Below are 20,944 nucleotides of genomic sequence, written 5' to 3'. Positions count from 1 at the left end.
TTCTGAGTGTTGAGCTTTAAGCCGACGTTTTCACTCTGCTCTTTCACTTTCATCAAGAGGTTTTTAGTTCCTCTTCACTCTCTGCCATAAGGGTGGTGTCATCTGCATATCTGAGGTTATTGATATTTCTCCCGGCAATCTTGACTCCAACTTGTGCTTTTGCAGACCAGTGTATCTCATGATGTACTCTGCACATAAGTTAAAAAAGCAGGGTGACTCCAAGTACAAATCATTCAAAAGGTGTTTGTCTCCTCCACCACTTGAGAAGCAAGACACAGCAAGAATATGCTGTCTACGGAACCAGGGTGTGGACTCAGTTGATCTGGTAGTTCTCAGCCTCCAGAAAAATGTTCTACTGTTTTTAAGCCACCCAGTTTATGGTATTTTGTTATAGCAGCCAAGTGGACAAAGATAGATAATTTTATAAATGCTGTGGGAAGCAATATGTACAAATGTCCACAGTGCTTGTAAAAATGTATCCCCTGTGAACAGCTTTTGGTACTGTGCTGACCTCAGGGGATGGTCTTCCGCTTTGCTTCCTTGAGCAGTGTCTAGCTTCTGAACAATCCCATTGGTCTTCTACAGATTTCAGGCATGTGTGTTAATGTCCTTTCTGAAATCTTTTCCAGAATGATTCAGCATGAATTTACCAGAACTCTGGTTCATTGCTTTAAATAAATAAAGAATTAATTCAGTTTGCTTTTTGGCCGCACTGGGTCTTCTCTGCTGTGTGCAGCTGTCTCCAGGTGTGCGGAGCAGGAGCTCCTCTTCAATGTGGTGTGGTGGTTCCTCATTGCGCTGGCTTCTCTTCTTGGGGATCATGGGCTCTAGGTGCTCGGGCTTGTAGTTTGGGGCACGGGCTTAGTTGCTCAAGGCATGTGGAATGTTCTGGAATGAACCACTGACCCTCGCATTCACAGGCAGATTCTTCACCACTGAACCATCCTGGAAGTCCTGGCTCTGGTTCATTTTTAAGCAACTTTGGTTTGTTTTGGAAGTAAATATTTATTTCTCCAGGAAAATTTGTCTCCTTCCTTTAGATACTCAGTTCAAGATATGTCAGAAAATCCTTCGAATTCATTTCAGAATGTTTATTCTCTTTATGGATATTGTGCTCCTTATGGAGGGCTGTGCTGAAAGTCAATTTATTGACCCTTAAGTCATGCTTCATCTTAGACTCTGACAATCGGTGAAATTCCTCTAATCATTTCTTCTTCAGAGTGAGCACCATGTTAAACACGTTTTCAGTAGAGGGCCCTGGAGAGACAGTGTTGGCGGGAGGCGCTCTCCTGTAGCTTCCAGCTGCAGTGGGTTAGGTCAGTGGAGTGGGTGAGAAGGCAGCCTGTGGGTGCTGCCCTAGCCACATGCCCAGAGCTCATGGACACTCGGCAACCTTACAGGTTTGGCCTGGCAGCCACCTTCCCGTGGAGACCATCACTCTGAAGGCTTCTGCCCCTCCCAGTGCCCCGTCCTCTCTTTGGATGCTCACATGGCCGGTGCTAAGTTCATCTCTTGCCCAGAGCTTTCTGCTGAGTCTCACTCTGTCTGCCTGCCCTCACCTGGGGTCTGGAGAAAGGCTTTCAGCTTGTCTGGTGAGTGCAGACCAGCTGTGCCCTGAGCAAACCTCTGAACTCCTGTGTTACCCAAGGGGCTGAACTGTACCTTCTCCAAGGAGATCTATACTCTAGCCTGTTGTTCTTGTTCATTCTCTTAGTCATGTCTGACTCTTTTGGGACCTCATGGACTGCAGCACAGCAGACCCTCACTATCTCCCGGAGTTTGTCCAAGTTCATGTCCATTGAGTCGGTGATGCCATCCAAGTATCTCAACCTCTGCTGCCCCCTTCTCCTTTTGCCTTCCATCTTTCCCAGCATCAGAGTCTCTTGCAATGAGTACTCCAGCCTTGGGGAGGGGTAATCCTTCCAACTTTATTCTGCCTTAGATATTCTCCTTCAGCCCAAGAGTTCCATGTGGAATTTTCTTAATCTTTCCCATTATTGTTTCATGATTCTATTAAAGTTCATCTGTTTAGCTCACTGTGTGGTTTCTATTTCCTAATTGAACTCAGGTCATACATATGCCTACTCTTGACCATACACAGGAAATCTGAACTTTCCTAAGATATTTCTTGACTTTTCTTTTGCTCATAAGTCTATGGCATGGAGTTGACCCACTTTGCTGTGTGGTTTAGCTCTTCCTCCAAGAGCTCCGATTTCATGTTCTCTGCAAAACCATCCCCAGGAGTCATTAGCTGCCTCACTTTTAGTGCACCTGCTCATCTCATTCACAGGGACTTGTAGTTGAGAGGGGTGTGGTGAATAGTTTGACCAGGACAGGTGTTAACTGTCCCGTGTTCTGGCTCAAACTTTCTGTTGATTAATTATTTTCTATCTGTGCTGTGCAGTTACTCAGACTACGTCACAATTGCACTCATCTCACGTGCTATTAAAGTATGCTCAAAATCCTCCAAGCCAGACTTCAGAAATATGTGAACCTTGAGCTTCCAGATGTTCAAGCTGGATTTAGAAAAGGCAGGGGAACCAGAGATCAAATTGCCAACATCTGCTGGATCATCAAAACAGCAAGAGAGTTCCAGAAAAACATGATTCCACCTTATTGAATATGCCAAAGCCTTTGACTGTGTGGATCACAATAAACTGTGGAAAATTCTGAAAGAGATGGGAATACCAGACCACCTGTCCTGTCTCTTGAGAAATCTGTATGCATGTCAGAAAGCAACTGTTAGAACTGGACATGGAACAACAGACTGGTTCTAAATAGGAAAAGGAGTATGTCAAGGCTGTATCTTGTATTTATTTAACTTGTATGCAGAGTACATCATGTGAAATGCCAGGCTGGATGAAGCACAAGCTGGAATTAAGATTTCCGGGAGAAACATCAATAACCTCAGATGTGCTGATGACACCACCCTTATGGCCGAAAGTGAAGAAGAACTGAATAGACTCTTGATGAAAGTGAAAGAGGAGAGTGAAAAAGTTGCCTTAAAGCTCAACATTCAGAAAACTAAGATCATGCCATCTGGTCCCATGACTTCATGGCAAATAGACTGGGAAACAGTGGAAACAGTGGCTGACTTTATTTTTCTGGGCTCCAAAGTCACTTCAGATGGTGTATGCAGCCATGAAATTAAAAGATGCTTACTCCTTGGAAGGAAAGTTATGATCAACCTAGACAGCATATTAAAAAGCAGAGACATTACTTTGCCAACAAAGGTCCATCTAGTCAAGGCTATGGTTTTTCCAGTGTTCATGTATGGATGTGAGAGTTGGACTATCAAGAGAGCTGAGTGCGGAAGAATTGATGCTTTAGAACTGTGGTGTTGGAGAAGACTCTTGAGAATTCCTTGGACTGCAAAGAGATCCAACCAGTCCATCCTAAAGGAGGTCAGCCCTGGGTGTTCATTGGAAGGACTGATGTTGAAGCTGAAACTCCAATACTTTGGCCACCTGATGGGAAGAGTTGGCTCATTGGAAAAGACCCTGATGCTGGGAAAGATTGAAGGCAGGAGGAGAAGGGGACGACAGAGGATGAGATGAGTGGATGGCATCACCAACTCGATGGACGTGAGTTTGAGTAAACTCCGGGAGTTGGTGATGGACAGGGAGGCCTGGTGTGCTGCAGTTCTTGGGATGGTAAAGAGTCGGACATGACTGAGTGACTGAACTGAACTGATCTGAGTGGTTCAACCCTGACTGTTCCGGTCTTCTTCCTGGGACCGGCCTCTACCTTCAGGTTACAGAAATCTTCCCACTACCATCGCCCACTCCTGTTTCTGATCTTCCTTTGCCTTCTGTGTTCATTATCGTCCCTCACTTTCAGCTGAGATACAGTGATGGGGAAGTGTTTATTCTCTGAAACATCTTTTACTTCCTCTGGCTGAATCTTCACAAGACTTGCCTTCTTCTTTTACTGATGTTATTGCATCATCTCTGTGGCAGTGTTCCCCCATGTTTGTTCCTGCTTTTCACCCTGCAGAACCATCTTTCCTCTTCTCTTGTGAAAATCAGGATTATCCAGTAACACCTCCCTGTCTTTGCTCCCTGTTTAATACATGACCTTTGTACACCTTTCCATCTTCCCAAAACACATAGAAACTTTCCAGCCCTCCAAAAATCCTTCTTGTCGCTTTGCTAACAGTACCTCAGACCCTTGGTCTCATGCAACCACTGCTCTGCTTTCTGTCTCTAGAGATTTGTTTCACCAACATGAGAAATTCATATAAATGGAATTGTGCTTATTGTTTTGCGAATCATCCCTATCATTGCTTGTATCAGTAGTAAATTCCTTTTCAGTTTTATGTAGTACAGTATTTTCTTGTCTGAACATACCATGACCATCCACTGACCTACTGATGAAAATTTTGGGATTCTTAAGAATAAGACTGCTGTGATCCGATGTGTATGTCTTTTTGTGGACTTAGGTTTTTATTTATTTTGGGTAAATACATAAGAATGGACTTGCTGAGTTGAATGGTAAGCGTATTTAACTTTTTGACCCATTGCTTATTTAAAAGTGTGTTGTTTAATTTCCAAATATTTGGAGGTTTTCCATGTGCCTTTTAGTTATTAATTTTTCATTTGATTCCCTTTGGTCTGAAAACACACTCCACGTGATGTCAATCCTTTCTAGTCAGCTGAGACTTTTTTTAGGCCCAGTATGTGTCAATCTTGGTGAATGTTCTATGTGCATCTGGGAAGAATGTGTAGTCTGCTGTTGTTGCATGGACTGTTCTATAAATGTCAGTTAGGTTGTTAGTTGATATTGTTCTTCAAATCTTCTAGATTTATTTTTTTTTTAACTTTCTATCTGATCTGTTACTGAGATTGTTGTTGTTCAGTCGCTCAGTTTTGTCTGACTCTTTGCAACCTCATAGACTGCAGCACACCAGGCTTCCCTGTCCTTCACCATTTCCCAGAGCTTGCTCAAACTCATGTCCATTGAGTCAGTGATACCATCCAGCCATCTCACTCTCTGTCATCCTCTTCTCCTCCTGCCTTCTATCTTTCCCAGGGTCTTTTTCAGTGAGTCACCTCTTCACATCACATGGCCAAAGTCTTGGAGTTTCAGCTTCAGCATCTGTTCTTCCAATGAATATTCAGGATTGATCGGTTTGACCTCCTTGTAGTCTAAGGGACTCTCAAGAGTCTTCTCTAATACCACAGTTCAAAAGCATCAATTCTTTGGCACCCAGCCTTCTTTATGGTCCAACTCTCATATTCATACATAACTACTGAAGAAACATAGCTTTGACTATAGGGATATTTTTTGGCCAAGCAATGTCTCTGCTTTTTAATATGGTGTCTAGCTTGGTCATAGCTTTTTTTCCAAGGAGCAAGCGTCTTTTAATATCACGGCTGTCGTCACCATCTGCAGTGAAATCTCCAACTATAATTAGGAATTTATCTCTTTCCACTGCATTTCTGTATGCTTTTGATTATGGATTTTGAAATTCTATTATTAGGTGCAGACACATTTAAGATTGTTTTCTTGATGAGTTGACTTTTGTTTTCTTTTTTTTTGGGTGGAAGGGCAAACAGTTTGCAGGATCTTAGTTTTCTGACCAGGGATTGAATCCAAACCATAGCAGTGACAGCACTGGGTCTTAACTGCTAGATCTCCAGGGAATTCTCATGTTTGACATTTATACCAATATTAAATTCCCTCTTTTATTTCTGATATTCCTTATCCTGAATTCTACTTTGTCTGACATTAAAATAGTCACTCTTACTTTTTTATTACTAGAGTTTACTTGGTATGTCTTCTTCATGTTTCTGTTTTTAACCTGTATGTGTCTTTATTCTTAAAGTATGTTTTCTGTGTGTAGCAAATAGTTGGGTTTTGCATTTTAATTCATTATGATTGATTCTAGCTTGTGCTTCATCCAGTCCAAAATTTTGCATGATGTACTCTGCTATATGAGTTAAATAAGCTGGGTGGCAATATACAGCCTAACTAAGACTCTATTTAATTTCCCTACCAGCAGGACAAAAAGAGAAGATGCTGGGCTCTGCCCAGAGCACGTATTTCTCAAAGTCAGGAGACCTCCCATACCATACATGTGCAGAAAAGGCTCCTTGGAGGCCAAAGGAGAGTTATGTCAAGGGATGTTCTACCCAGATGCCTTTTCAGTAAAATCCATCTTGGCTAAGCAATGCATGCGCATACATGGGAGGATCTTGAAGTATACCAAATATGAACTGTGAAACAGGCAAATTAAATTGACCGGCTGAAGGAAAACTGGAAGAAATGTCTTTTACTATCAAAGTAATTCAAACTGCCAGGAGGGTGCGACTCAGAGTCTCCCTCTCATTGAGTCATCCTCTCCCTCTTGTACTGTCCTGCTTTCCTCTCAATAAATACCTTACTTGCTCCACTACTTTCTTTCTTTGTGGGAATTCTTTCCTGCAAAGCTGAAGGCCAGGGCCCTTGTCCCTGACCACTGGTCTACTGGCTAGGCTCTGGTGTTCTCACCACTGCAACCCAACCTCAGTCTCTGGCTGGGAATCCCAGCCCTTCTGGGAGCTGTTGCAGGCTGAGATCCCTGAGATCACCCTGACCAGGGATCCAACCAACACCCCTGCATTGCAAGGTGGATTCTTAACCCCTGGACCACCAGAGAAGTCCCTTATTATTTTATCATTAAGGTGATGTCTGCACTCCTAGACATTTTGGAAAACCAAAAATGTAAAACAAAATCTTCCATAATCTCTTTGCCTAGAGACATCCATTGCTTGCCTCCCACTCAAAAACTTTGTTTTAAAAAACATGGTAGATGTCATACCACAGATACAACTTTATGTCCTGTTTTTAAAACTTAAATAGCAGTTGTAAAGTGTTTTCCACATACTATCTGTAACTCTAAGTTGGAAAAAGAGATTTAGAGAAGCTGGTTGTGAGAAACATACTTAAGTGAGTGGCTGTGACCAGGGCTCTTTGCAGCTCAGATATCTAATGAGAGGGACCATCTGGCAGATGAAAAAGGGATCCCTGGACAGGAGGAGGTTGGAAGCAAGTCCCCTGAAAGCCAGAACAGGAGTCCTGCCTGCCTCCAGGCTTAAGAATTGGCCAGCCACAGGGTCAAGTTCAGGCTTTTGGCAGCCCCGGAAACCAGGGGTGTGTGGGCGGGCGTTGGGGAAGGACGGGGAGGGGCTGGGGACGGAGATTCGAGCTCCCAGAGCAGAGCTAGACGCGGGGTGCTTGCTGTCTCTGTTCTTCTGGGGGCTTCCCCAGATTTGGGGGAGTTTTGAGGATGAGTGGAACCGGGGCTCCCGGGCAGAGGGCGGCGAGAGGGAGGCGAGCGGGGAAAGCGGCCGACGCTCGCGGCGGGCGGGCGCAGACTGATACACCTCGGGAAGCCGGGAGCTTGATCCACCAGCCCGAGAACCTGCTACCTGCTGCCTCCAGCTGCTTGGACCCTGGAGACCGAGCTCGATTCAGAGCCAGCAGACATCACCCTTTCTTCCCAAACCTAGCTGTTTGTTTGTTTCTGTTGCTCTTCCTTCTCCCTTCTGTGCTCTCCCTCCCGTGCCCCCGGTTCCTCCGATCTGTATTGTCTCCAGAGCCGCAAACGTCTTACTCCTTCCGCGGCCTCCAGATCTCCTCCTTCGCCAACGGCAGCTGGACGCGCACGGACTTCCTCGCGTGGCTGGGGGAGCTGCAGCTCTATACTTGGCGCAATGAGTCGGACACCATCGGCCTCCTGAAGCCTTGGTCTCAGGGCACATTCAGCGAGCAACAGTGGTTGCAGCTGCAGCGTGCGTTTCAGTTTTATCGCAGGAGCTTCACCGGGGACATCTGGGAATTCGTCAAAATTCCCAGCGACTGTGAGCTGAGGGATGGGATCGTGGACAGCTGCCCAGGGGGAGACAGTGGATGCTGAAGCCCAACCGGGAGGTTCTGGCCCCCCGTGATTGTCTCCTCTCTCCCTTTTGAGTCCCAGTTCTGCCTGAGAGGTCCCAGCTTGAGTCCTCAAAATACCCCTTGTTCATCCCGCTGCAGGTCTCCCATTCCCATTTACATGAACTTTGGGGTCCCCAGTATAACCCTCACACCAATTTCTTCAACTCCTTTCAGTCTCCTAAGCTCTTCATTGATCTCTTTCTATTCCTCTCTTCAGATCCTCTTGAGTTCCAGGGATCTGCAGGATGTAATTTGCTCCCAAGGAACACCTCGGAAACCTTCTTACATGCTGCATTTCAAGGAAAGGATGTCCTGAGTTTCCAAGGAATGTCTTGGGTGCCAGCCCCAGATGCCCCCCCTTGGATCGAGCACCTCTGCAAGGTGCTCAATCGGGACCAAGGGACCAAGGAAATAGCGCACTGGCTCCTCCATGACATCTGCCCCGAGTTGCTCAGAGGCCTCTTGCAGATGGGGAAGTCTGAGCTGAAGAAGCAAGGTCAGCCTACTTTTGTCACCTCCTGCCCTCCACTCCACTCTGGGGCTCCATCTGGGGTTTTCATTCCAGGGGTTCACACCCCTTTAAGCATCACGGGAAGAGGAGGGGATGGATAAGGTGTGAGGGTATTTAAGCATTCCACAGACATTAACTAGGTACCTTTTGGGGTCCATGAATAGAATTAAAGAAACCCTGGGGATCAATCAGGATGTGTACTTGAGGAGGGAGAGGAGAGAAGGCAGATGAACAGTTAAAGCAGTGTCCTGGTGGCTCAGATGGTCTGCCCACAATGCAGGGGACCGGGTTTGACCCCTGGGTTTTGAAGATGCCCTGCAGGAGGAAATGCCAACACCCTCCAGTATTCTTGCCTGAAAAATCCATGGACAGAGGAGCCTGGTGGGCTATAGTCCATGGGGTTGCAGAGTTGGGCATGACTGAGTGACTACCACTTAGAAACATGCTATGTATGTTACAGCTGAACACAGGGTGCTCTGGGATTACAGAGTAGGGGTATTTACAGGAGAATGGATCAGGGAAGGGAATGAGGATCGGGGAAGTCTTTCCTGGAGAAGCTAATACAAACGGATTGAAATGGTGGGAGTTCAACTCCAGAAGTAGAAATGTAGGACTGATGAGCCTGCTGTGAAGTCCAGAGCCTCTGATGCGGAGTCTCACTTTAAGATCCCTCATTCTCGTGTTGAATACAGTGAAGCCAGAGGCCTGGCTGTCCAGTGGCCCCCCTCCCTGGCCTGGCTGCCTGCGGCTGGTCTGCCACGTCTCAGGATTCTACCCAAAACCCGTGCGGGTGACGTGGGTGAGGGGCGAGCAGGAGGAGCCTGGCACTCAGCAAGGAGACGTCATGCCCAACGCCGACTCGACTTGGTATCTGCGAGTAACCCTGGATGTGGAGGCTGCGGAGGCAGCTGGCCTGAGCTGCCGAGTGAAGCACAGCAGCCTGGGAGACCAGGACATCATCCTGAACTGGGGTGAGGAGGAAGTGGAGCCCAGCTGGGGATGGGAGGAGGTGCTCCTCAAGCCCAGAGGGATAGCCTGTGGAAGGGGAGGGAAATGACACCCCAGCCAGGAGTGATAGAAGGAGGGGATTCTCCAAGTGGAGGAATAAAGATCTGAACTCAAAAAGGATTGAGACAAGGTGTTCCACATACAAGAAAGAAGAGACTAAAATCACCACAGATCCCAAAGTAGGTGGCAAGTACAGAATCCCAGGAAGATTTGTTCCCCAGAAGAGGGAACTGCGGACTTTGAAAGGCAGGGTACCAAAGATAGGTGTGGTTTATAGAGTGCTTTCTCAGTGTGAGGTGAACACTCTCCATACCGCAGAGTATGTGTGAACAATCATCCCAACTCTCCTTTGAGCAGGTGCTGTTGTTTCATGTTACAGATGAGAATTGAGGCTAAGCTCGGTCAAACTGCCCTGAGTCTCATCATTAGAAAGCGGAAGAGCTGGATTTGGACTCAGGTTTGGACTAGCTGTGACACTAGTGCCTGCCTCCATATGTGTACGAGCATATGCTGAATTGAATGGAATTATAGATGCCCAGACCCCAAGAAAATATGGGGTGTCGATTAACTTCACAGGAATACAAGTGGGCACATTAGATAGGACAAGAAATAAGCATCTGGCATGCTCACACGTGCTTACAGTAGGGGACCTGATGCAGATTCCCAGACTGAGACACACCCTGTGTTCCCCCACACAGATGGGAACCGTGTCTCCAGGGGCTTGATTGTCGTCCTGGTAATCCTGGTGGTGTTCGTCCTTCTGGTTGTTGGAGGCTTAGTCTTCTGGTTTAGGAAGTACCGGTAAGTCTCTCCTTTCCATCTCCTCCCAACCTCAACCCCTCTACCCACATTTTCTCCTCTTCCCTTTTCCTTAATGGTGTCTGCTTTCTCTCACAGCTGCTATCAGGATATCTCGTGACTCTCCTCCCCACATCTATCTGTCTGGACTTCAGGATCTCTGGGCTTTAGCCCTCAGAATTTGAAGGTGAAAGAGAGCTACCTTGAAGAAGCAGAGAGAGAAACCTTTGCAATATTTGGGGTGTTGTTCAGTTGCTCAGTTGTGTCTGACTCTTCGTGACCCCATCATTTCAGTTCAGTTGCTCAGCATACCAGGCTTCCCTGTCCTTCTCCATCATCTGGAGCTTACTCAAACTCATGTCCATTGAGTCAGTGATGCCATCCAACCATCTCCTGCTCTGTCATCCCCTTCTCCTGCCTTCAATCTTTCCTCTCATCAGGGATTTTTCTAATGAGTCAGCCAAATACTGGAGCTTCAATTCAGCATCAGTTCTTCCAATGAATATTTTGGGTTGATTTCCTTTAGGAATGACTGGTTTGATCTCTTTGCAGTCCAAGGGACTCTCAAGAGTCTTCTCCACCGCCACCATTCAAAAACATCAATTCTCTGGCACTTACCCTTCTTTATGGTCCAACTCTCACATCCATACATGACTACTGGAGAAACCATAGCTTTAACTAGACGAACCTCTGTTGGCCAAGTACCGTCTTTACTTTTTAATACGCTGTCTAGGTTTGTCATAGCTTTCCTTCCAAAGAGCCAGCATCTTGATTTCATGGCTGCAGTCACCACCTGCAGTGGTTTTGTGTGGGAACTATGTTTTACTGATTTCTCAGAAATACCTCCTGGAATTTAATACTCATTCTCTTTTCCTTGCTTGCTCTCCCCCACCCTTAATTTAGACATTCTGACTGACACGTCAGCATTAGCTAGATGCTGTTCTGTACAGAGAACAAACCCCCTTATCTTCAAAGACCTTTCCTACATGTCTTATATGATTACCTCCAGACCTCCAGGAGGAAGCCTCCTTGATCCCTGAATTCTAGTCTCTGTCTTGCTTTCCTGCTCATACTTAAAGATTACAAGATAAGTTACCAATAAAATATGTGCTCAGCACGATCTTGGGGAGTTGCTTGTCTGAACGCTCTTCCTGTGCTGTCTGTCATAATACTGTGTGTTTGTATTATTCAGTGCGAAGCCACCACAGTTTTGGAGCCCAAGAGAATAAAGTCTGTCGCTGTTTCCATTGTTTCCTCATCTATTTGTGATGAAGTAATGGGACTGGATGCCATGATCTTAGTTTTTTGAATGTTGAGTTTTCAATCAGCGTTTTTTTGGGATGTGGGATAGTCCAAATACACCTCTGCTGGATGAACCTAGGCCTCCCAGTTTGTGTCTGTGACATCAAAAGTTTGTCCTGAATGATACACTGAGAATTTCAGAACCTACTCTGGTCGTTCAGGTGGTAAGGAGTCTTCCTACAATGCAGGAAACCTGGGTTTGATCCCTGGGTCAGGAAGATCCCCTGGAGAAGAGGGTGGCAGCTCACTCCAGTATTCTTGCCTGGAGAACCCCATGGACAAAGGAGACAATCCATGGAATGGCATAGAGTTGGTCATGACTGAGCAAGTAATGCTTTCACGTTCACTTTCAGAACCTAGTTTCTATTTTGAACCTGAATTTACAAAGAGAGACATTTTAAAAGAAAGTTAGGTTGTAGGAAACAGAGATGTCTCAAATTTTTGGCACCAAACTGCAATAGAAGCATTGTCTTTATCAGCATGCCCTCACAGAGGAATCAAAGCCAGGTTCACTTAGGATATTCTTCTTGAATAAACTACTCAGGAATAAACTTAACCAAAGAGATGGAAGATCTATATGCTACAAACTATTAACTATTGATAAGGGAAATTGAGGATTGAAAGACATAGAAAGATATCCTCTGCTCTTGGATTGGAAGAATTAGTACCTTTAAAATGACCATACTACCCAAAGCAATCTATAGATTTATTATGATCCTTGTCAAAATGCCCATGACAAATTTCATAGAACTAGAACAAATAATCCTAAAATTTGTATGGAATCACAGGACCCAAAACTACTAAAGCAATGTGTGTGTGCTCAGTCATGCCTGACTTTGCAACCCCATGGACTTTTGTAGCCCCTCAGGATCCTCTGTCCATGGAATTTCCCAAGCAAGAACACTGGAATGAGTTGCCATTTTCTACTCTAAGGGATCTTCCTTACCCAGGGATTGAAAGTGTGTCTCTCATCTTCTGCATTGGCAGGCAGATTCTTTTACTACTGCACCACCAGGGAAAAAGAACAAAGCTGGAGGCATAACAATCCCAGACTTCGGACAATAATACAAAACTACAGTAATCAAAACAGCATGGTATTATCACAGACAGATATAGATCATTGGAACAGAATAGAGTGCCTCCTCTATGGCCATAGCCTGAATGCACCTGATCTCATCAGAACAGAGAGCCCAGAAATAAACCCAGAGACTTATGGTCAATCTATGACAAAGAAGGTAAAAATACACAGTAGAGAACACAATCTGAGTGCTACTGGAAGGATGGACAGCTACATGTAAATTAGAACACTCCTCACATCATATACAAAACTAAACTCAATGGGGAGGGAGGTGGAAGGGGGCAAGTATACCTATGGCTGATTCATGTTGATGTTTGGCAGAAATCAACACAATTCTGTAAAGCAATTATCCTTCAATTAAAAAATAAAAACAAAAATAACTCAATGGTTTAAAGAGCTAAATATAAGACTTGACACCATTAAACTCTTAGAAAATAACATAGGCAAATAGTCTCAGATATAAATTATAGCAATATTTCCTTAGATCAGTCTCCCAAGCCAAAAGAAATAAAAGCAAAAAATAAATAAATAAAGGTAAAAAAACAATTGGAGGTGTGGTTAGGACTCTGCTCTCACTGCTGAGGGCCAACCCAGTTTTGATTTCTGGTCAGGCAACTAAAATTCCACAAGCCACACAGCAAAGCCATAAAATAATAAATAAAATTGGCCCACTTTAAAAAAATGGAGCTTAATCAAACTTAGAATTCATACAACTTAACAACAACAAAAAAACAAAATGAGCAGAAGACCTAAGCAGACACTTCTCCAAAGAAGACGTATAGATGGCCAAGAGGCAGATGAAGAGATGCTCAACATCACTAATTATTAGAGAAATGTAAATCAAAACTATGAGACATCACCTTACACTAGTCAGAATGACTATCATCAGAAAGTCTACAAGTAACAAATTCTGGAGAAGATGTGGAGAAAAAAGAACCTTCCTACATTGTTGGTAGGAATGTAAATGATGAAGCCACCAGGGAAAACAGTGTAGAGTTTTCTTAAACTAATAACCACATGATTCAGCAATCCCACACGTGGGCACGTATTAGAAAAGAAACTAATTCAAAAAGACACTTGCACCCCAATGTTTCTGGCAGCATATTTACAATAGCCAAGACATGGAAACAACCCAAGTGCCCAACAACAATTGGTTTAATAAGATGTGGCATATACACAACGGAATACTACTCAGCCAGAAAAAAATGAAATGTTGCCATTTGGAGCAACATGGATGTACCTAGAGAATATCAAACTAAGTGCAGTACGTCATAGACAAATATGACATTATGTGAAATCTAAATAATACAAATGAATCTATATACAAAACAAACACAGAGAGAAAACAAACTGGGGAAGGGAGGAGGGAGAAGAGGATAAATTAGGAGTATGGCGTTAACAGGGACATACTACGTGTTACTACTACTACTACAACATAGAAAATAGATAAACAAGGATTTACCATATAACCCAGAAAAATATAGCTAATACCTTGTAATAACCCATAATGGAAAATAATCTGAAAATATATGTAAAATATGTAATAATTGCTTTGTATATGTGAAACAATATTATAAATCACTTCTAATTACTTTTCAAAAGAGTAAGAATTAATAAATCTTGACTCATATGTACTTCTCAAAATTCTATTTGTCAAAGTGGGAAATATTCAAAAAGCACCTCTGCAGCCTCCTGAAATGAGAAGATTGTCTCCAGGCAAAGCATTTGTGTGGTTATTGAGTTGCAAGCTGAACTAGCCACTTTTTAATGGAATCATCTTTACTTAAAAGACTGATTGACAAGCTATAGTGAGCTATTTCAAATCCTAAAGGATGATGCTGTGAAAGTGCTGCATGCAATATGCTGGCAAATTTGGAAAACTCAGCAGTGGCCACAGGACTGGAAAAGGTCAGTTTTCATTCCAATCCCAAAGAAAGGCAATCCCAAAGAATGCTCAAATTACCACACAATTGCACTCATCTCATACACTAGTAAAGTAATTCTCAAAATTCTCCAAGCCAGGCTTCAACAATATGTGAACCATGACTTCCAGATGTTCAAGCTCATTTTAGAAAAGGCAGAGGAACCAGAGATCAAATTGCCAATATCCGCTGGATCATCAAAAAAGCAAGAGAGTTCCAGAAAAACGTACATTTCTGCTTTATTGACTATGCCAAAACCTTTGACTGTGTTGATCACAATAAACTGTGGAAAATTCTGAAAGAGATGGGCATACCAGACCATCTGACCTGCCTCTTGAGAAACCTATATGCAGGTCAGGAAGCAACAGTTAGAACTGGACATGGAACAACAGACTGGTTCCAAATAGGAAAGGGAGTACGTCAAGGCTGTATATTGTCACCCTGCTTATTTAACTTATATGCAGAGTACATCATGAGAAATGCTGGACTAGATGAAACACAAGCTGGAATCAAGATTGCCAGGAGAAATATCAATAACCTCAGATATGCAGATGACACCACCCTTATGGCAGAAAGTGAGGAGGAACTAAAGAGCCTCTTGATGAAAGTGAAAGAGGAGAGTGAAAAAGTTAGCTTAAAGCTCAACATTCAGAAAATTAAGATCATGGCATCTGGTCCCATCACTTCAAGGGAAATAGATGGGGAAACAGTGTCAGACTTTATTTTTTGGGCTCCAAAATCACTGCAGAATAGTGATTGCAGACATGAAATTAAAAGATGCTTACTCCTTGGAAGGAAAGTTATGACCAACCTAGACAGCATATTAAAAAGCAGAGACATTACTTTGCCAACAAAAGTCTGTCTAGTCAAGGCTATGGTTTTTCCAGTAGTCATGTGTAGATGTTAAGAGTTGTACTGTGAAGAAAGCTGAGTGCTGAAGAAATGATGCTTTTGAATTGTGGTGTTGGAGAAGACTCTTGAGAGTCCCTGGGACTGCAAGGAGATCCAACCAGTTCATCCTAAAGGAGATCAGTCCTGGGTGTTCATTGGAAGGACTGATGCTGAAGCTGAAACTCCAATACTTTGGCCACCTCATTCGAAGAGTTGACTCACTAGAAAAGACCCTGATGCTGGGAGGGATTGGGGGCAGGAGGAGAAAGGGACGACAGAGGATGAGATGGCTGGATGGCATCACCGACTCAATGGACATGTGTTTGAGTAAACTCCGGGAGTTTGTGATGGATGGGGAGGCCTGGCGTGGTGCGATTCATGGGGTCACAAAGAGTCGGACACGACTGAGCAACTGAACTGAAGACAAGTTTTTGAAAATGAACAAGTTAAACTATCTTTTCAATGAAAACTGTCTTTTCAAAGTATTTGTAGCCAAAGACAAAATTTGAGCTTTCAAGCAAATTAGAATTTTGGAAAATGTATTTCCTCAAAGCGCTCAGCTTTCTTTATGGTCCAACATTCACATCCATACATGACTACTGGAAAAACCACAGCTTTGACTATACAGACCTTTGTCAGAAGGACTAGGTCAATAAAAACCTATTCATCTATTGCTTTAAAGAGTAATAATCTATTCTTGCTCCAAAACTTCATCTTTACATTCAGGATGCTATGAATACATGTAGATACTAAAAACTATCATCAAGAAGAAATTGATGAGCATTAAAATAATAAATACTTGAGAAAACATAAAAGACTATTTTTTCTTTATTTATGAATAAATGTATGTAGTGAATATGTATGAATAAAGCAAAAAATTATTACATTTCCTTATGGGTTTTTAATGAAGAGATGAAATACACTTTAAAATAAAGGATAGGTTAGTGGTAAATGGATCTATGCAATTCCAAAGCTTTTACATTTCAGGTATAGTCATACAATATTAACTCTATGTAGACTGTGAAAGTTAAAAATGTAATTGCATTTCAGTTCTAAACTTTCTTTTAATTGTCCTATGATCATGGAACATTTCTCCCTTGCCAGCTGACACTGTACTAAGCTTTGTCCGTAGAAGGTGATAATTGGACTCCAGAGTTAGGAGACAGTTCTGTACCTGTTTCTGATGTGTTTGCTGCTGTCTAGAGGTTAGCGGCATGTGGGACACACAGAAGAATCTCCCTCTGTTTCAGCAGTAAGGTTCCCACAGACATTTTCCCCGTGAATTCCATATTGAGGCAACTTACCATTGACAGCCTCCTCCAGCTCCCCAGAAGGTGGCTTTGCAGCAAGTTCTGCAGTATATCACCTTCTCATATATGACAGAAAATGGAAACAAGAAAACACAACCCAGAGGAAATTATACCAAGACTTATTTATAAAGCTACATTTAAATAGACAGTTTGGTATTAGTGTGAATATAGACAAATAGATCAAAATATGGTGTCCAGAAATAGATCCATATTGATAAAGTCAATTAATTTTCTATAAAGCTGCCAAGGTAATCCAGTGATGAAAGTAGGGACTAGAAAATCCCCTGACTGATTGGGAGGAGGAGCTAATGATGAAAGTGTGACATCTACTCAAGAATGATGAAGAAGATGGTCTTCTTTTCCTCCCCACCTTTCCTACTGATTATAAAACTATAGCCCACTCAACTTCCTTGCCTGCCCACTTGTATCTCTCACAAGTGCCCTATACTAATAAACTCATTCCTGATCTGTCACTCTGCCTCTCAATGAATTCTTTCCTAACAGAGACAGAAGAACATATGCTTTACAACGTCCTAAGAGGATAACCTTTTCAACAGAGTTGCTTTTGGATAGGTGAAAAATAAAAACGTACACTCTTCTCACATCATATAAAATAAAATCAACTGAAAATGAATTATATCCTGGCTGCAAAAGCTGATATTATAAAAGTTTTTGAAAATAGCATTGGATAAAATGTCAACTAGCTTATGTTTTGCAAATATTTCTTGAATATAAGACAAAACACATAAACCATAAAAGTCAAAATCAGTATATTGTACTTCTTTAGCAATCCCCTCAAAAAAATTGCTCTTCAAAAGACACTGATAAAAAAGCAAAAGCAAATTAGAACATGGTAAAATATTTGCATAATATATATGTGACAAAACTTATGCCTAGAAAATATAAAGAACTCTTAAAATTCAATAAAGAGAAAAATGATCCAATCTAGAAATTGGAAAGACATTCAAATTAGGAAATGGATAAAAGATGTGAGAGGAACTTAACTAAAGAAATTACAGAGACGGCCAATAGATACATAAAACAATAATCAGCATCTTTAGTCATCAAGGAAATTCCAACCACAATTTGATACCACTGCCTATCCACTTGAGGGATGAAATTAAGACTGGCGAGTTATATTGAGCATGTCAAGCAACTGGTAACCCTCATATATTGCTGTTGAGAGTGTGTGTAGAGTGTAAAATGGCAAAATTCTTTGTCAATCTCTTATAAAGTTAGCATATATTTACATACAGAGATCATCAATTCCACACCTAGATATTTACATAATAGAATGAAAAATATCTCCACACAGTTATGTAAATGCATGTACACTAATATTTCTCCAAGGAAAGTTATGGCCAACCTAGATAGCATATTAAAAAGCAGAGACATTACTTTGCCAACAAAGGTCCGTCTAGTCAAGGCTATGGTTTTTCCAGCGGTCATATATGGATGTGAGAGTTGAACTGTGAAGAAAGCTGAGAATTGATGCTTTTGAACTGTGGTGTTGGAGAAGACTCGAGAGTCCCTTGGTCTGCAAGGAGATCCAACCCGTCCATCCTAAAGGAGATCAGTCCTGGGTGCTCATTGGAAGGATTGATGCTGAAGCTGAAACTCCAACACTTTGGCCGCCTCATTCAAAGGGTTGACTCATTGGAAAAGACCCTGATGCTGGGAGGGATTGGAGGCAGGAGGAGAAGGGGACGACAGAGGATGAGATGGCTGGATGGTATCACCTACTCAATGGACATAGGTTTGGGTTAACTCCGAGAGTTGGTGATGGACAGGGAAGCCTGGCATGCTGCGATTCATGGGGTCGTAAAGAGTCGGACACCACTGAGCGACTGAACTGAACTGACTGAACTGATTGCTAAGAGCTATAAACTGAGAAAAAGCTAAATGTCCATCATCATGTACCTGGATACATGAAGTGTGGTGTATTTATACAATGAAACAAAAAGAATGTGAACTATTTCATCACTCCAATATGGATACATTTCAAAAATACATCCAGTGAAAGAAACCAAAAAGTAAAAAATCATATATTATGTGATTCTATTCACATGAATTTGTAGTACTGTCATAGTTTTAGTGACAAAAAGTTGGTTTCCTGGGGCTAGTGGCGACATAGGGTACTCATAAGGAAGGAGCATGAGGAAAGTTTAGGGATGATGGATATGTGTTGTATCTTGATGATGGTGGTTACATGGGCGGTTTTGCATGTCAAAACACATCAAACACATTATATAAAATATAAATAAGTATATTTATATTTATTAAATATAAATAATTATATTTAATTATGTCTCAATGTATTTGGTGAAGAGATGAAACATAAACTCACAGCATGAATAAAAGCTAAAGCTATAAAACTTCTAGAAATAAATGTAAGGGAATATTTTTTTAGGCTTGGTTTAAGAAAACTCTTCTCAGACAAGACAAAAGAAACACCAAATATTTAAAAAACTCTGACAAAAAAAGACAAATATATAAATATTTGTATATAAGTCTAAATATATGGGTTTCCCTGGTGGTTCAGTTGGTAAAGCATCTGCCTGAAGTGCAGGACAGTTGGTAAAGCATCTGCCTGAAGTGCAGGAGACACAAGTTCAATCCCTAGGTTGGGAAGATCCCTTGGAGAAGGATATGGCAAACCATCCCAGAATTCTTGCTGGGAGAATCCCATGGACTTAGAAGACTGACAGGCTACAGTCCATAGTGTCACAAGGAGTCAGATATGACTAAAGTGCTGAGCATGCATGCATGCATATACACATTAGTTCTCAGTAAAATGTATTGTAAAAATTATTTTTTATTTATCTATAAAAAAAGCTTATACTGCTTTTTTGCAACAACACGAATGGATCTTGAAGGCATCATGCTAAGTGAAATATGACAATCAGAAAGGCAAATACTGTATGCTTTCACCTGTATGTGGAATCTAAAAACATTAAAATCATAGACATACAGAGTAGAATGGTGTTGCCAGGTATTGTGGTTGAGAGAAATGGAGAGATATTTATCAAAGGGTATAAGCTTCCATTTGTAAGATGAATAGGTTCTGGAGATCTAATACACAGTATGGCAATTATGTTAACCATACTACTGTATTATCTAATTCAAAGTTGCTGAGAGAGTAGATCTTAAATCATCTTAACAAAAAAGAGAGATAATTATGTGATATAATTGTAGTTTTATATAACCTTATTGTGGTAATCAGTTTGTAATATATACATGTATCAACCATCACATTGTATACCTTAACCTTCCAGAATGTTATTTGCCAATACATCTCAATAAAGCTAGATCAGAGAAACCAATACCATGTTTTTCTGAGGTAGGAAGTCAACTAGAAAATGGCATAAAATAATTTGTGAGTGACAAAAGTCTTGTATTTCTTGATTGGTGTGGTAGTTAAATGGGTTATTGTAAAAAACATACAATTGTAAAATTGTAAAGTTATTGTAAAAACTCACAAATAGCTTACACTTAATATACCTAAACTTTATGCAAACTACCCCTTAATTTAAATGTAAGATAAGGGAAAATGTGAGTGCAAAAGGTACACTGAGACTCCAGAGGTCACATTGCAAAAAGCCAATCGACAAAATATATTCAAGGAACTCAAAATTTGGTATTAAAATTGTGGAAGAGAAATCAAAGAAGCAAATTCTTCTGACAGTCCTAATGTCATGAGAACAGCAAGGACAAAAAAGCAACTTCCAAAAGCAAAAACTCAAAAATCGGTTGGCCAATCTGAGAGCATCAGCCAAAAACAGAAAAGTCTACAGCCTCCAATTAAGAGTTGAATACATTTTAATGACAACACAAGAGGGAGCCCTACTGTTACAAGGCAAGCAATACTATGTTATAGCAGCCTCCCCTTTTAAAAGTACCTAAAAATCAGTCTCACTGAAACATGAACCCAGAAAAAGAGCATGCTCAGATTCCATATAAAATTATTATTGAAAAAAAAGCATAACAGTATCCTTGTAGAAAATTACTCTGTGCTTATGTAGTGGAAACCAAGATGCCCAGTGCAAATTCTACTTCAAAGAAAGGACTTGTTGCCCCAGTGTTGGGTAGTCAGACTTCACAGTCTGTCTCTCTAAGCTTTTTGGCAGCAACATAGACACCTCACACAAATCACCACCCTTTCTGTAGCAGCCATATCCAAACAATGATTGACACAGATTTGTGA

At 41.9% G+C, this 20,944-nt stretch overlaps 1 protein-coding gene across 1 annotated transcript; it reads left to right on the top strand.

Moving 5' to 3' along the window:
- Positions 1 to 7,192: 7,192 nt before the first annotated feature.
- Positions 7,193 to 10,544, top strand: LOC122431402 (antigen-presenting glycoprotein CD1d-like). The gene is made up of 5 exons (XM_043452716.1): positions 7,193 to 7,844; positions 8,138 to 8,416; positions 9,124 to 9,402; positions 10,138 to 10,240; positions 10,337 to 10,544. Exons 1-5 carry the CDS (start codon positions 7,271 to 7,273, stop codon positions 10,356 to 10,358), a joined length of 1,257 nt encoding a protein of 418 aa, XP_043308651.1. The 5' UTR covers positions 7,193 to 7,270; the 3' UTR covers positions 10,359 to 10,544.
- Positions 10,545 to 20,944: the final 10,400 nt, after the last annotated feature.

Source organism: Cervus canadensis, chromosome 2, assembly GCF_019320065.1.
Source record: "Cervus canadensis isolate Bull #8, Minnesota chromosome 2, ASM1932006v1, whole genome shotgun sequence".
In the NCBI taxonomy this organism is placed as follows: domain Eukaryota; kingdom Metazoa; phylum Chordata; class Mammalia; order Artiodactyla; family Cervidae; genus Cervus; species Cervus canadensis.
This window is presented reverse-complemented; position numbering and strand designations above follow the sequence as displayed.

Excerpts from the sequence above, each read along its gene's own strand:
- LOC122431402 (XM_043452716.1), top strand. The coding sequence starts at position 7,271 with ATGAGTGGAACCGGGGCTCCCGGGCAGAGGGCGGCGAGAGGGAGGCGA. Across the intron at positions 8,417-9,123 it reads GTCTGAGCTGAAGAAGCAAG|TGAAGCCAGAGGCCTGGCTG; the intron begins GTCAGCCTACTT and ends TGTTGAATACAG. Across the intron at positions 9,403-10,137 it reads GGACATCATCCTGAACTGGG|ATGGGAACCGTGTCTCCAGG; the intron begins GTGAGGAGGAAG and ends TCCCCCACACAG.